This window comes from Manis pentadactyla, chromosome 1, assembly GCF_030020395.1.
Source record: "Manis pentadactyla isolate mManPen7 chromosome 1, mManPen7.hap1, whole genome shotgun sequence".
In the NCBI taxonomy this organism is placed as follows: domain Eukaryota; kingdom Metazoa; phylum Chordata; class Mammalia; order Pholidota; family Manidae; genus Manis; species Manis pentadactyla.
Window position 1 is genome coordinate 158,299,954 of NC_080019.1, and position 15,372 is coordinate 158,315,325.

Below are 15,372 nucleotides of genomic sequence, written 5' to 3' on the forward strand. Positions count from 1 at the left end.
AAAAAAACTATTATCATGGAGGAGGATAGATTCCTCCAAGTCTTCTTCTAATTACATTGATTTAGAAATCTTGTGGATTTATTTGGGTGTTTATAATGCATACAATAGTTCCAGAGCTTTTAAAGAGAGACTACAATTTTTTCTCTGATACCACAAAGACTATAAATGTCAGCTCTTTATTAACTGTGCTAACCAGGGAGAAAGGAGGCATGTGTAAATGAAATCCGCAAGTACTCCAAATGCTTCTTGTTAGTCATTACTGTTCAATTCTTCCCTTGTAGTCACGTCCTAATAGTTGCCTATTTCTGTCAAGAATGCTTTGATTATCAGTCATTTAGGTATGACTGTTGCAAGCATCTTGACATGCTATTACTGAATCTTTTAAAAAACTTTATTCTTGCTGGAATTACTGATTTTGTATGTTATGATTTGACAGGCTACTTGATGAGAAAAGTAGAGCCAGGGTATGAGGGAGGGAGTGAGGAAGAGGTGCATGTATGGTCTGCGTAGCTTGGACTTTAAGTCAACTACTTTGGTTAAAACCCTAGTTCCTCTGGGCTATGTCTCCATAGTCATTATCTCCTTGTGCTATCAGACCATGGCAACATCATTCAGTTAGAACCAGTCATCAGATGAACCTTTTCATGGAGTGGTTTAGTAGGACCAGGTGAAATTGAAGGAAAGGCTTGAGGACAAAGAAAATCATATCCAACATATGTTATATGAATTTGCAAGTTACTGAACTTTATGGATTTATCAAGCAAGTTGAATAACCATTAAAATCAGCTGCATTTTTCTGCAAGAGTATCAAACTTCCTTCCTTATCTCACTTTTTTCCTTCTTTTTAAATAGGAAACTAAAAAAAAAAAGGGAAAAGGAAAAGGAAGAAGGAAGAAATCCATAAATGTTTATTTTCTCAGCACTGGACAAATCCAGTAAAAACTAGAATTATCGAAAGGAACCATGCTCTTTCAAATCCATTTTCTCTGAAACATCTCAAAATTATTTTTCAATATATTTGGTTTTAGCAATATCCTGTACATGCCATTCTCCAAGAATATCTTCCTTAAAAACCATGGGCTAAAGGAAAATTTAGTTTTTTTCTTTCTTAAACTAGATTTCATAATCAAAGTCACATGAAAGGTACTTTGAGAACTTATAAGTATTTTAAAGGTCTTTTCTTTTTAAGTTCAATTTAAACAAACAAAAAATAAACAAGACTCTACAGAAAAAGACATATGGCCAAAATGTACATGAAAAAGTGCCCAGTATTCTTAGTATAAGAGAAATGCACATTAAAACCATAATGCAAGACTATTGCATTAGAATAGCTAAAATGAAAAATGCTGAGAACATGAAATGCTGGTGAGGATGTGGAACAATCAGAACTTTCATACATTGCTTGTGGGAGGGTAAATGGAAAAGCTGGGTCCCCAACAAAAAAGTTAAATATATACTTTCCTGGTGACACAGCAACTCTAATTCTAGGTATTTATCTAAGAGAATTTAAAGATATCTGCACAAAAGTCTTATACAAAAATCTTTATAAAAATCCATATTCATAATAATAAAAAACAAGATATGATTCACATATCCACCAGCAAAAGAACAGATAACTAAATTCTGGAGTATTTACATAATGGGATACTACTAAGATTAAAAAAAGACTGAATTATGATACCTGCAATGTCATGAATGAATTTAAGAAACAGTCTAAATGAAAGCAGACACCAAAATGAAATTCCATTTATGTGGAATTATAGAGTATGCAAAATTAATCTATGGGGATAGAAATCAAATTAGTGGTTTCTTCTTGAGCAAAGTACTTTCTGGGAGGATGAAAATGTTCTATTTCTTGGTGGGGTATAGGATACAAGATTATATGTATTTTGGATAACTGATCAAACTGCACACTTAAGATCTGAATTTTACTGGATTTAAATTATACCTCAATAACACATTTTTATTTAAAATGAATGAAACAATTTTCAAAATTTAAAAATCACTTTGAGTATACTTAAAAAAACTTTTAAAATAATTTTAAATAAAATGTCTTAGCTGAAGCTGAAAATTGTGAATGCTTACTGAACAGATTTTTGAATTTTGGACATAATGTAGAAAATATTTAAAAGTAAATATCATTTGATTCAGAATTATGCTTCAGCATGTAGTACAATGCCCAGCTCATAGACAGTGCCAAATACATGTGCTGGTTGCTAAATGGCAGTAATTTAAAAATATACTTAGATTTTTCTTATTTTGTCCTGCCAAAGAAGACTGTAGCTTCATTTCCAACTCTGTGCTTTTCCTGTGCCCACCTCTCTCCCTGTGTGTATCTTTCCAGTTTTCTAAGCCAGTGATTATTAAACATATGTTTGCATCATACAGATTACTGGGCTCAGCCTGACAGTTTCTGGTACAGTATGTCTGGAGCGGGGGCCAGAGAATTCCCATTTTTGACAAGTTCCCAAGGGGTTTTGGTGCTGGTACTGTTTGATTTGGGGGCCACAGTTTGAGAACTACTACTTTTAGCATGTCTTCAGTTATATCAAAGATCCATCCTTTTCCAGCAAAGGTCAGTTGGAAAGGCAGTCTTTCCTAACTGCCTTCAGCCTTATCCTCCTAGTTTTTATTACATTTCTCACTGATACTCCCCAATTGCTGTTTAGCTTATTCTCCCTTGCAGTTTATTATTGGGAAAGAAAAAAAATACTTGCATGTATTTTATCAGGTAGGTGGTAAATCCCTCAAAGGGAGGGGCCCTGACTTAAGTATCTTCATTCCCCTTACACTTAGAACAGACTATACGGCTAATGGGTGATATGTAAATGCTGATGCCTCTAATATTTATACATTCTTCTGAAACATGTACAGATACTACTAAAAGCAAGAGCTAATTTCCAGTGAAAAATACAATCTTCCATTACGGTGAATTACCTGTCATTGGGACAGTGACTAGGCAACGTCCAGTCATGTTGTGGGTTAATGAGGAAACCCCAGGACAGGAAGACTGAACTTGGTGTCAGAGTGCCAACCACCAGCTGGAGAGGTTTGCGAGGGCGTGATTTACCTATGGAGGCAACATACAGGTTAATTCTGGTAACATTTAGTGTATTTTCCTGATTGGGATAAAATGCATAAAGATAACTTGGCAAGATGATGAAGAGTATAAAAGCATCAAGTTCCTTTACTTTTCACATAGTGCACAAATATTACTAATTATTTGCCCATGAATTTAAGCATGAACCAAATGAAATATCCTTTTTGATATCTATGTTATCTAAGTGTATGTATATATATATATATGTACATAGGCATATATGTGTAATGTATGCATATAACTGTATGCAGTCATATCTAGATTTTGCTTGTGGATATGAAGGTCTTGGCTATTACCAGTGAAATAAACAAACACACATACACATACACTCACTCTATTTCTTTTACAGATAAAATAAAAGCAATCTTATTTTTTTTCCTGGGACCATGTATAAAAGTGCAATAACAACTAAGAAAAAATAAACTTACCATCTTGATTGTAGGTTATATTCTTTAAAAAAAATCTATTTGTAGTATAAAATCCCTTGTCATGCTATTGCAATAAACATATTTTTTACAGTGAGTATCTAAATGGAAAATGTTCACACACTTTTAATAATGCATGAAGAGTAGGAATAATGTAGGAAGCACAATTGTTCTGATGGAACTAACTGAATTTGGGCAATGCCAGGCGTGGTGCTGAGAGATTGCTACAGATTCTTTTCAAGCATATAGGAAGCAGACATTTGCATTTTGAAAAACACTTGCAACTCCAGGAATGGGGGACAGTGAAAAGGAGGAGAGAAGATCTTCTACTATGGAAACCAACACTGGCTCATAAAAATGTCAAAGTAAATAACAATCCAGCTGGAGTGCCAACAAAACTAAATAGAATGAAACGTACATGCTTTGTATTTCCATTGCATTTCTTCTTTCAATTCATGAGACTATGTATGTTGTATTTGCTATAGGAAGAACTTGTGTTATTTATCTAATACAGTGGATCTCATTTAACAGAATAAAAATAAGGCTAAGAGAAGTTTCAAGGGAGTCCAAGGTCACCTCAAGAACAGTTAATACTCAAATCTAAGTCTCCTGAATTGTAATCTAGTTTTCTTTTTACTACATCTTTGGCATAGCTCACAATGTATAGGAAGATAATGTCATCACTTAGGTATATTTTTCTTTCTCCAAGGGAACCTAAGGCTTACATTACCATCAAAGAATTATTTCATTAAATTTAGATTTTAGTATGAAAATTATTAATTGAAATCTATGTGACAGGTGCAAATATAAAATGATGGAAGTTATTCCATTAGTAATTATATCATTTTCAAATGCAGATTGCAAAAACAAATATCATATCCGTTGCCTGAAAGGAAAGGTGGAGTGTTATATCCTGAGCAAGATGAAACAATTTCCTGAGCTGGTCATCACAATGGGAAAAATAGTTTCTAAGATCAGTGTCACAGAAGCCTCAAAATGAAATGAAGCTATAAAGTGGCACTAAGGTGTAATCACTCTCTTGACTTTCCTTATATATTTTTGTTTGTATTAAGAAACAGGTAAATGAATATGAAGCCAGAACCCCATGAAACCATACTCATGCTACTTGACTTTATTGTTAAATATTCTGAAATAGAGTCTTAAAATACTGAGAGTATATTTACTCTAAAGTGTGTAGAAATCTGCCTGGACAATTACCACTAACAAGCTTTCAGGAGTGATTGAAGTCTCTCTTGTGCATAATATAAGAGGCCAGGAAATGGAATGTGTATTTGTCAAAATACTTGACCATTTACTGCTTTTCTGTAAAAGAAGTGGAAACCCAACAGAAGTGGGGGGAGAGGAGTGTGGTAACTGATTTCTGGTAACCAGGCTGACCGATATATCTAGAAGACAGAGCACGCAGCTGCAAAGGCCCTTTGCTCCGTGTATTTAAAGTTTGTACACTCCTCCCTGATCATTCAACGCTTTAGAAAGAAATAACAAACAAAAAAAATCCTTTGTGAGCCATCTAGTGTATAAAAGATAAACATGACTAGGAAAAGTTATTTTGAGAACATATTACATTAGACAATAAGAAAAACATTGTGATAAATTTTATCTACAGAAGTCGTGGTATCAGACAGTAAAAGTACATTCACGCTTCTACAGGTTCTTCCGGAAGAGCAATGGCCTGGGTATTTGACCTGAGAAGAAATTTTAGTGTGATACTGGAACAGTGTAGGATTGTAATCTGCCTTTAGTCATGTAGAAATATTGCTACTCATCTATTCCTATGGTATTTACTTTCCTGTTTCACGTCCCCTTAATGCCTGGGAAGATGGGTGTTACGTTGATGTTTAGAAAAAGAGTCTGTGCTCTTTGTTTGACTAAATAGAACAGGATTAGAAGGAAGAGATAAGGAACAAGTAAAACCTAAGTTCCAATCCATTTAACACACATGTAAGTGAGTTATGTTTTTGAAATGTAAACAGTGTCTTTCAGCAAAAGTTAGACATTAAACTTTGCCCTTAGATCTGAAAGGCTCAATTGCTGGCATGAGTTCCCACATTGCAAAACAGGCTAATAGCTAACTCTGAGTGAGCCCTTGCTTTGGGCCGGGCCCTGTCCTTCATGTCACATATGCATGATCTCATTTGATCCCCACAACGGACCCTATTATGCAGCAGAAAGAAGGCGCGGAGGTTCCATAAATGGCCTAAATCCCTGGAGTTTGTAGGTGGTGGTGCTGGGAGAAGATCCGGAGCAGTTTCCACCACCAGACTGTGCTTCCGGTCGAGAAGGACTAACTGTGACACTGCGCCTGCTGTGCGTATTCGACTTCTAATCCACATTCCCAAGGCATCTCCATGGCACTTGGTCTCCACGGGTAGAAAAGAGATGAAGAGGTATGGTTTAAAGTTAACGAGAGGAAAAAAATCAACAGAAAATACCTGAGCATGACTTCTTTTGACTTGGAGGAGGAGCAGGCCGCACAACTATCAGATATTTAGGCTCCGCATCTGGAAGCAATAACAGTTACCAGTGAAATTCTTTGAGAACAAGCAGTATCCACAATAGCACATCCCTGTCCTGACTCAGTGTTGCTCAGAGTTAGTCATCGTAACCCCAGCACCATGGACAAGAGGACCCAGGAATTCAGAAAGTTCATACTTCCTGAAATAGTTTGGTCTGTTAAGATTTTAAAATGAAAATTAAATCCAGGTTTTCAAAACCAAAGGCACAGAGGTGGGGGAGAGGTCTTACCAGAATCTTGTTAGACATAGATTTCATGCCACATTTTCACTAGTCCTTTTCTGTGCAGAGATTTTTTTTAAAACATCAGACCCTATTTATTCTGTTATCCCGTTCTTCACACACGGTCAGCATGATGCTTCAGAATCAGAGAGGGAAAATCACACTTGCATACAATATGAGACACAACATGTTGTATGAACGAACCAAAATCACTCACTTTTCTGGAAATATGAATATTTTAAATGTTATATCTATATTTTATCCTGTTTGCATAATTTCTCAGGCTGTTACCATATTCAACTAGTCATGTTCATGGACAATTTTTAAACAAAGTCACAATTTCAGGTTGGTATACTTTTCATCTAAACTTTCCCAATGGAATCTTTAAAAAAATTAATTTGGGTTTTAAATAAAATGATGTTTAAACAATCAGTGTACTAATTCAATCAGAGGCTAATAATTTATCCAATAATTTTTTAAATTGATGCTTCCAAGATGAATGATTGGTTTAAATATATAAATAATCCAAATACATGTTGGGTACTCTGAACAGCATTTTATAGGCAACTCTACTGGATTTACTGGTTAATGGGCATTGTCTACAATATTCTTTCAGTAACTTTGGATCCTGAAACTTATTCTATACCAAACTTCATTTGGATGCAGTAGTCAACAAAAATTCACCCCTAATTGCTCAGGCAGACCTGAGATTTTGGTTTTGTTTTAATTCTGGGTTAAAATATCTCCCCTCCATAAGTTTGGAACAAAAGCTTTCTCTGCCCAAGGCTTTACAGAGCTGACCTCATTCTCAGCTAGTGACAACATGGCAATTCAGCCACTTTTAATAACTTGAGCTTTTGTCTTTTTCTGGACACCCCACACAGACCTATTTGCTATAACCTGCCACAGTACTTACACTGCATAAAGTAAACCAGGTAACCTCTTGAACTGACCACAGATCTTTGCCTGTTTATTAATAGTTGCCTCATGACCACAACACAGATAATGGAGCATTTCTTATATTTCAGCCTTATGTGTTTGAAAGCATATCTTGCTTAGTGGAGCTTATATAAGGAATGCTTAACCTAAATCAAATTCCATAGTAGGAATACAATAACCATATCCTGACTTTATTTGATATACAGAGCATTATAGGTATCAAGAAAATACTATGTATTAAGTACTTCCTATGTGCAGAATACTTGTTAAGCATTTCACATTCTTAATCACTGCTCATGGCAATCCTACCTGAAATGTACTGTTAGCATCCCAATTTGTAGATGAGGTCACTGAGGCAGGTCAGAATCCTGGACATGTGACATGCACAGTCACAAGTGCTCCATGTTTAGAAGGGCCCCATTCTTGGTTTAATGCCCTGCTGTCACCATCCTGAAGATCTTAATACTTTTATCTTTGAACTGTGTTTTGTAAGTGAAGTCCAATGGGACAACAGAGCATGCATATGAACAGAGGAGCAATAAGCATATCTGCAGTGACTTCCATTCACACAGAGCATTTTGGGTGCCGTATTCGCACAGCATTCCAAAGGCCCCATGTGCCTGGAACTTCAGCAAGACTCAAGCAGAACAAGTTGAGGAAGGAGGCATTGGAGGGGTCACTGACTATGCTGCAAGGCATCACTTTCCATTCAAACCAGAAATTGTTTCTATGCAGAGAGAAGGCAATGGCATTTTAAGAAACACAAATGAACAAAGACCCTGTCATATCCTTTATCATGTTACTTCCCTGTATTTGCTAACCATGTATGATGAAAATGAAGACACAGGGGAAAGAGCAAGCAAGAGCAATCCCTAGTCCTTTCTCCTTCACATCTCCCTCACTCCTAAGACAAAGCACAGTATTGGTAGAATGTACATGTATCAAGCACAAAGTTGAGTTAGTTTGTGCATTTCCACTATTCTGGTAAGGATGAAATACATATACACGTATGAACTACAAAATACAAATGGTATAATTTCAGTGATTTTTGCTTAGGAGTTAAAGTTCATATTTGCATTTAAAGCTAGTGCTGCACAATATAAATGGTAACATTCAGCCTAATAATTTAAAATTTTAATTTATTTAATGACATTAAATAGCAAATAAAATAACACCATGACAAGTTGAGAGAGAAACTGTGGAAGAAAGGAAAAAACTATATTTTAGCTCCTTTAATGATACTTTTTTCATGATTTTTGAACCAGGGACCCTCCATTTTATTTTGCACTTGGCTTTGTATATTATATTGCTATCTTTATCTAGTTCCCAAAATGCCCTTTTAATGAGTCTCCAGAATTCAATTCTGGAAAACAAAGCTAAATCCTTATTTTTCTTAAACTGTGGCAAAGTCTCTTAGAGCTAGCTTTTTATTTCCTTCATTGATACAATTAACTCAAGTATGCCTCAATGGTTTTAAAAAAAAGTCCTGAAATATGAGAAAAATAACATACATAGTAGCCAAAGCTAGTGCCATGATCCAAGACATGGTTATATGAGCAATTTAAAAGTAATTTTTGTTTTGATCACAGTCATTTTGCATAAAGCCTACGCTGTTACAGCCAATTACAAATCAGAACAGATGTTGGGATCTGGGTGTCTATGCAGGCTCTCACTGTTCATTAAAAACTTCCAAATTCATGCATTTCATCATTTTTTGCACTCAATTTACAACACAGATGTGAGAAAATCAAACTGAAAAGCATGATTTTTATTTCTGTTCTGCTCTATGAAATTCTCATGGATTTGTAGCGGCCTGGAAATATATACACTGTACCTTGACCAGAAATTCTGACAACATATGCCAAAATATACTGTGTCTTCATTGAGAGAACATATATAAATACAATGTCAATTTAAGAAAATTTGTGTCGAATACAGTCACCTTAACAAACTTTCCATTCCTAATAAACCTCTACAATGTTGCAGACTAATTAAATCTTATTTGTGTAATATTTTTGATGCCCTTTGGTAGAGAACAGGGACAGCTTACTGTTTAAGGAAACCTACTACTGATATTCCGTTATAAAGTCCCAGTTTTTGATGATGCAAATAATCTCCTCATAATTGCTCTGCTTGAAAAATCCCAAGTCTCATACTCATTAGAGGACATCTGCTTTGCAGTCTGTACTGCTTCAGAATGTTATCCTGGTGAGGTTTACTTCTGCCACTTAAGTTTCCACCAAATATGCCTAAAGTAAGTTAGGATGATCCTAAAGGAAATCAGGTAAGGGGCCTGAAAAAGCAGTAATTTATTTACTCTTACCATTTTAAAAAATAATTTGGTTTCATGTCAAACTAAGTTTATGGACATAAGAGCATGGAGTCTGGAGCCTGGAATGAAATCCTCCTCAGCTAGTTGCTCACATAAGCCCAAGTGCTTAGTACCTGTGCACCTCAGTTTCCTCACCTGCAAAATGGGAAAAATCATAGTACCTAGCCTCATAGGGTTCTTAGTGATAATTAACCTGTGGTAGTGCTGAACACACAGGAAGTGCTAATTTTATGTTAGCTCTCATGATGCTGACGATTTCATGAAAGCAGAAGTTTGTGTCCTAAGAGGCCCTGAAGACATATTAGAAGAAGGGAAAATGTTCAAAACCTTTTTTGTTAAAGCAAGCACTGCATATTCCAAAATGCAAAAATGTCATAAAAAGAAAATTACATAACACATGGATGTCAGATTCTTTTTCTTTCAAACTCTAATCAGGCTTTTCTGAAATCTTTTTTGACCAGGCCCTGACTTTTGGGCTTCTGTGTTCATCTGTGCATTGTTCTATTTTAGCAAAAGTCTTGCTAAGATGGTTCAGCCAGAATCCCCCATCATCCATACCTGATCACACTCAATATTAAATCAGGTTCCTTCATTCCCCAGGTAAAGTCTGATCTCCTTGGCCTGCCTTCAGCAAGAATCCTATCAGGTTAGTTTAGCCAGAATCCCCCTTTACCCTATGTTTCTTCTTAGTAATTTTCCATCCACTGACTCCCACTCTGCTCCTTAGCTAGAAATTCCCACTTTTCCCTGTCATATTTGGAATTGAGTTCAAGCTCTTTCCTTCCTCTGCAAGACTGTATTACAGTGGTCCCTAAACCTATCACAATACAATAGAACCACTTTGAATAAAGTCTTCCTTACCATTTTTAACAACTGCCCCTAAATAATGTTTTCTTTAACAATGCTTACTCAGAAATTCCATGCAAAAGTTCCTATAAAATATATTGGCAAGCCAAATCTGACAGTACATAGTATAATAATATGTTGTGGCCAAGTGTAGTTTATTCCAGGACTGTTACATAGGAGGAAAAAAAAATCCTATTTCCACAGGTGCTGAAAAGACATTTGACAAAATCCAACACCAATTCCTAGTTAATAAATAGGGGATTCAATGGAATGCTTCTTTAATAAAATATAACTTGGACCATCTGAACCACCTCTATTAAATGTGCAGGACCCTCTACATATATTTCTGTTGAGTAACTCTCCCTGGGTTTATGAGAATATTCCCTCATTTTTCTTTCCCATTTGTTATAAATTTTTTTAATGTTACGCTATGATTCTATTTTCATAACCTGCTTCAGCTTTTCTATTGAGTAGCTGAGATATAAATTAGGAAACAAACAATGTATAATGGAACCAAGGGTATTATGTGTTCTCTTTGGAAATAACTAAAATGAGGCAGTGGGTTGCAAGCATTCCTAGAATATTTACACAAAGTCTTACCAGAATTCTGAGTTAGAATAAACTTTTTCACCAAGGCCCCAGATTTAAGCTTCCATGGGCATTTCCCTCTCTGAGGTGCCTTCTCACTTAACAGATATGGCTGTCCTCTTCAAGCCCATTTCATTTGTTCTCAGAGAGGAACAAAGTAGCCATTTGCACTTATTGTGAGCGAATTCATGTTAATATGGTATCTCTACTCATGACCTTTTCTATTTTAATTGCATAAGAAAAACATAATCCGCTATGAATACACACAGGGCATTGAGCATCAAATGGAGAGAATCTTTCGGCCTAGTGCCCTTCCTGATTTCTTTCCTCAGTCTCTGCAATCATGAAGTGTAGAGAACCACCTTCTACATAAGCTGAAGGCAGATGACTTGCAAACGCCTTGTTAGGCTCTATGTGGAGGGTACCCAGGCTTTACACTGGTAGGAGAGGGGCCAGGCACTACTCTGATCACTTTACTGTGCTTTAAAGGTCTGGATCCCTTGGGACCCAATCAGGGAAGGCAGACATCATCTCAGATACTCCTCAAGGCCCAGAGAAGGGATTCAAAATTAAAATCAATTTCCAGGTAACTCTGAGCCTGCTAAAGACAGTCCATAAACACCTTTAATCAGTAATGAGGTTTATTTTTGATTAAAAAAAAAAAAAAGGAACTATCTCTTTTGTGACTTGGAGGTTTAACCTTCAGTTCATCACCAGAGAAGGGGAGAAAGAACTGCCTCTGGATCCCCAGTGGGAGAGGCTGGAAGCTTCTCTTGCCCTCCTGAGGAGCCTTTGACATGCTTCCAGTATGTGGAAAGTGGGCCCTAGGAACCCAGCAAAGAGAGCACTGGGCACGGAGCCAGAGGCCCCCTCATGGCAGGGGCCTCCCTCAGCAGCCACGCCAGCCCCAGGCCGGAATTTGGCCAGGGGGCACCTGATCAGGTGATGGAGGACCAGCACACAAAGGGGCTTAGAGCAGGGGACATGCTGAGGGCGGAATGAAGCCTGGGGCTCTCCCTCTGAGTGTGGGAGCTGGGTGGACCTCTGTGTGGACTCCACCAGCTCCCAGGGTTTGGAAAACTGGGGGAAAATAGTGTCCTCAAGTAAGGAAATTCAATTTCCTATGAATCTAGCAGAGGGAATTTACTGGTTTTAATTTGGTTTGGAGACATAAAAGCAACATAGTCATGTCTGAACCGCAAATGGTAATTTAACAGTATTTAATATAAAGTTGTTTTATAAGAAATGGCTTTAAAACTTCAGAATGCCATATTTCATTGGTTCTAAGACATACCTTCCCCCTAGCTTCTAACATCTCTCACATGCAGTTGACCTTCAGTGACACCTACACTGCTCAGGGGCTTTGTGTCCTTGCTGCAATTGCCTGACACCTCCTTGTCAGGTCAAGAAAGTGACAGCTTCAAAACTGGCTGGAGAGAGTGATTTGGAAGAGCAGCTCGTGGAGCAGTGTTTCAGCAGTGCTGCCCCGCTAGTGTTCGTGCTGGCAGGCAGGGCGCAGGGCAGGCAGACAAGCCTATCGAGGACTCTGAGTCCCACGGTGAAGCAGAGGAGTTGGACTCAATGTGAAGAGCATTTACAGTAACTAAATTTTGCTGTTGTTGCTTATTTTACCTCTAACTTTAAATAAAAGTATTTTCCTTCCCCAAACCCCAAGCCCCAGTCCAACCATAAGAAAAAACATTAGATAAGACTCAATTGGAAGACATTGTGCAAAATTAGACCAGGCCTCCTCCGAATCGTAAAGGTCATCAAAATCAAGCAAAATCCGGGAAACTGAAGAGTCCACTGGAGCCTAAGAAGACAGAGCTAAATGCAATGTGGTACTCTGGATGGGACTCCGGAAGAAAAAAAGGATCTTAAGTAAAAACTAAGGAAATCAAATCAAATAGGGATTTTAGTTAATAATGTATCATTTACCAATTTCATTAGTTGTGACAAATGTGATATTAAGGTACGACATTAAGAATAGGAGATTTAATAGTAAAGTATATAGGAATTCTTTGTACTACACTTGCACCTTTGTGTAAATCTAAAGCTAATCTAACATACAGAGTTTATTAGCAAATAAGAGCTCTAAGGGGTGCAAAAGCAGTGTCATTAATCAGCAGCCTTATTATTTCTTGGTGCTATATGAAATAACATTTTGAATTACAGTTAAAATTTCTTGAGAATTTGGTGAAATAAGGTGAGTATTTTTATTAGAAGCCAATCGTAAGACTCCTATTAAGAACAAAATGACCCATAAAGCCTGAAAAAAAAATATGACCATGGAAATCTCCCTGTAGAAATATTATCAATTCTTTGTATCTGCAAGCATCCACAAGGCTCACTTAACTGTAATCTGACCTGAGTGGGTGCCAACCAGATTTAAATATTTCCTTTAGCCTTTAACATTTGGCAAACTTCTCCTGCACCTTATTTCACAAACCCTAACATTGAGTAACGTCTGCTTGAAAAATCCCCTTGAAAAGCTTCCTTGTGTTTTAACATCAGGCAGAGAGTTCCACTCACCCACTAGTCAGTTCTGAAAAAAAATTTCTGAAGTGTGGCCATGGAGGGATAAGCAAGCAGAGCTGCAGCCAGGGCTCTTGGCTCTGCGGTTCTGTTTCACTCTCTTCCCCTACTGCAGTCACAGTTCCCTGTCCCGTTGGTCCATGAAGGGGAGGGGGAGAGGGAAGCCCTGCTGAGAATGAGAGGTGTGCAATAGGGTGGGGGCACTGGAATGTAAAATGGCAGTAAAATGCTATTGGTCTGGTCATTTCCTGAGAAGGTCACTTATCGGCAGTTCGAAATTACAGTAGAGCAACCCAACTTCGTCCACACCCACCCCACCTATTCTCACATTCCAGGAACAAAGCAATCACAACTAATTGACACCAGCACAACAGAGCCATTTCAGCACCAGGGTCCAAATGGTTTGTGCTAGAACTGCACTCCACATCCCCAAGGAAGCCCAGTTACTGGAAAATGAGAGACTCAGATCTGGTGCTACAACAGATGTATCCCTCCAGGGGGTAGTATCAACAAAAACTAACCACAAATTATCATAGTCAAGTGGCCTCAAGTAATTTATACATTAAAAAGCTGAAACAGCAGGAACTGATATCTTGACCAACTCAGGAACATCATTGACGTCCTTCAGAAAGTTCAGGGTCCCTTCTGGAAAAACACTGCTGGGGTGTTTTCTAGAAAACGGGAAATTCCATTATCTGCTTAGGCATGTGCCAAGTTGTAGCTTTACAAAGTTTCATCGTAGTTACGAAGTCCAAATAGAAGACAGAGTAGTTATCAGTAATGCCAGTACTGCACTAAATCTGCTGTTTACTAAGTTAATGATTATAAACATTTAATAATTTTAATAAACCACTTAAATTACTGCACATTTCCCTTAGTTGTATATCAAAATGAATGTGTATAGAATGAGGGACCCTTACAAACTAATACAGGGCCTTCACCTTTCAGAGTATTTCTAGGTGCCTGTAGGAGGATGTGCTGCACTGAGGATCACACTGGATCTGGCCCAGACTCAGTTCATATTTTGTTCATTTCTGTACTTTTAAACCTAAGAACAAAGAAATTGTACAACAACCATTCCTTAAAAAGTGAATGAATCTGTTCCTCTGCCCCTTTCTTGCCTGGGACTGTAGTAAAGATAGAGGAAGTCTGAAGTTTCATAGGCAGAAAGGAAAAAATAATTAGGGGTTTGGGAGATAGCAATCAGCAAAAGCAAGTCAATTTTTTTAGAAGCTAGTAAACTTCAATCATTTCATTAGTCTTTGATAAGCCTATCTGAAGAACTGTTATTTTTTTTCTTTGCAGTTTTCTTGTTAAAAAATGTGTGGTTTTGTGTTTAAGATTAATCCTGATCCTTCTTTCACCCAAACATTAAAGCAAATTTAAAAGCAAATTCTACACTATTCGGTAATTATTTCCATTAAACAAATCAGTTGAATAATGAACCAAACCCATTTTGACAGAACATTCTGCTGTGTTCTGCTCACACTCTGGCTTCTCTCCACCTTTGAGGCACCCTCTGGCTCCAAGCTGGCTGGGACGATAGTGAAGGTTGTCTGGTACCACAGAGCAAGTGCTCATGCAAAAATGACTAGGATCATCTGCCATTAAGTGGGATGCGGGAATGTTCAGTCATAGACCCGTTCTGAAGGGAGCTGACAGCTTATGTTGGCATGTATGTTACAAGAGGAGTTGTTTGAAATTGATGGCAAAGTGAGAAGCAGCCCCTCACCTCTGCACTGCAGAGACAGTGGAGCATCTGAAGTCTAAAAACAGAGAACTCAGCTTTGCATGGAAGACAGGATATATGAGGAAGAAGGGAGTGGAAGGGAAGGGCTAGAGGGGGAAAG

At 37.5% G+C, this 15,372-nt stretch overlaps 1 protein-coding gene across 30 annotated transcripts in view; it reads right to left on the bottom strand.

Moving 5' to 3' along the window:
• Positions 1-15,372, bottom strand: part of ABI3BP (ABI family member 3 binding protein) — a 253,192-nt gene that overhangs the window by 165,692 nt on the left and 72,128 nt on the right. For all 30 annotated transcript variants that reach the window (XM_057502161.1, XM_036916479.2, XM_036916473.2 and 27 more), the window contains exons 3-4: positions 5,979-6,047; positions 2,938-3,070 (exon numbers count right to left, since the gene is read on the bottom strand). In XM_057502161.1, coding sequence (XP_057358144.1) covers positions 2,938-3,070; positions 5,979-6,047 — 202 coding nt within the window. The remainder of the gene's footprint in view (positions 1-2,937; positions 3,071-5,978; positions 6,048-15,372) is intronic.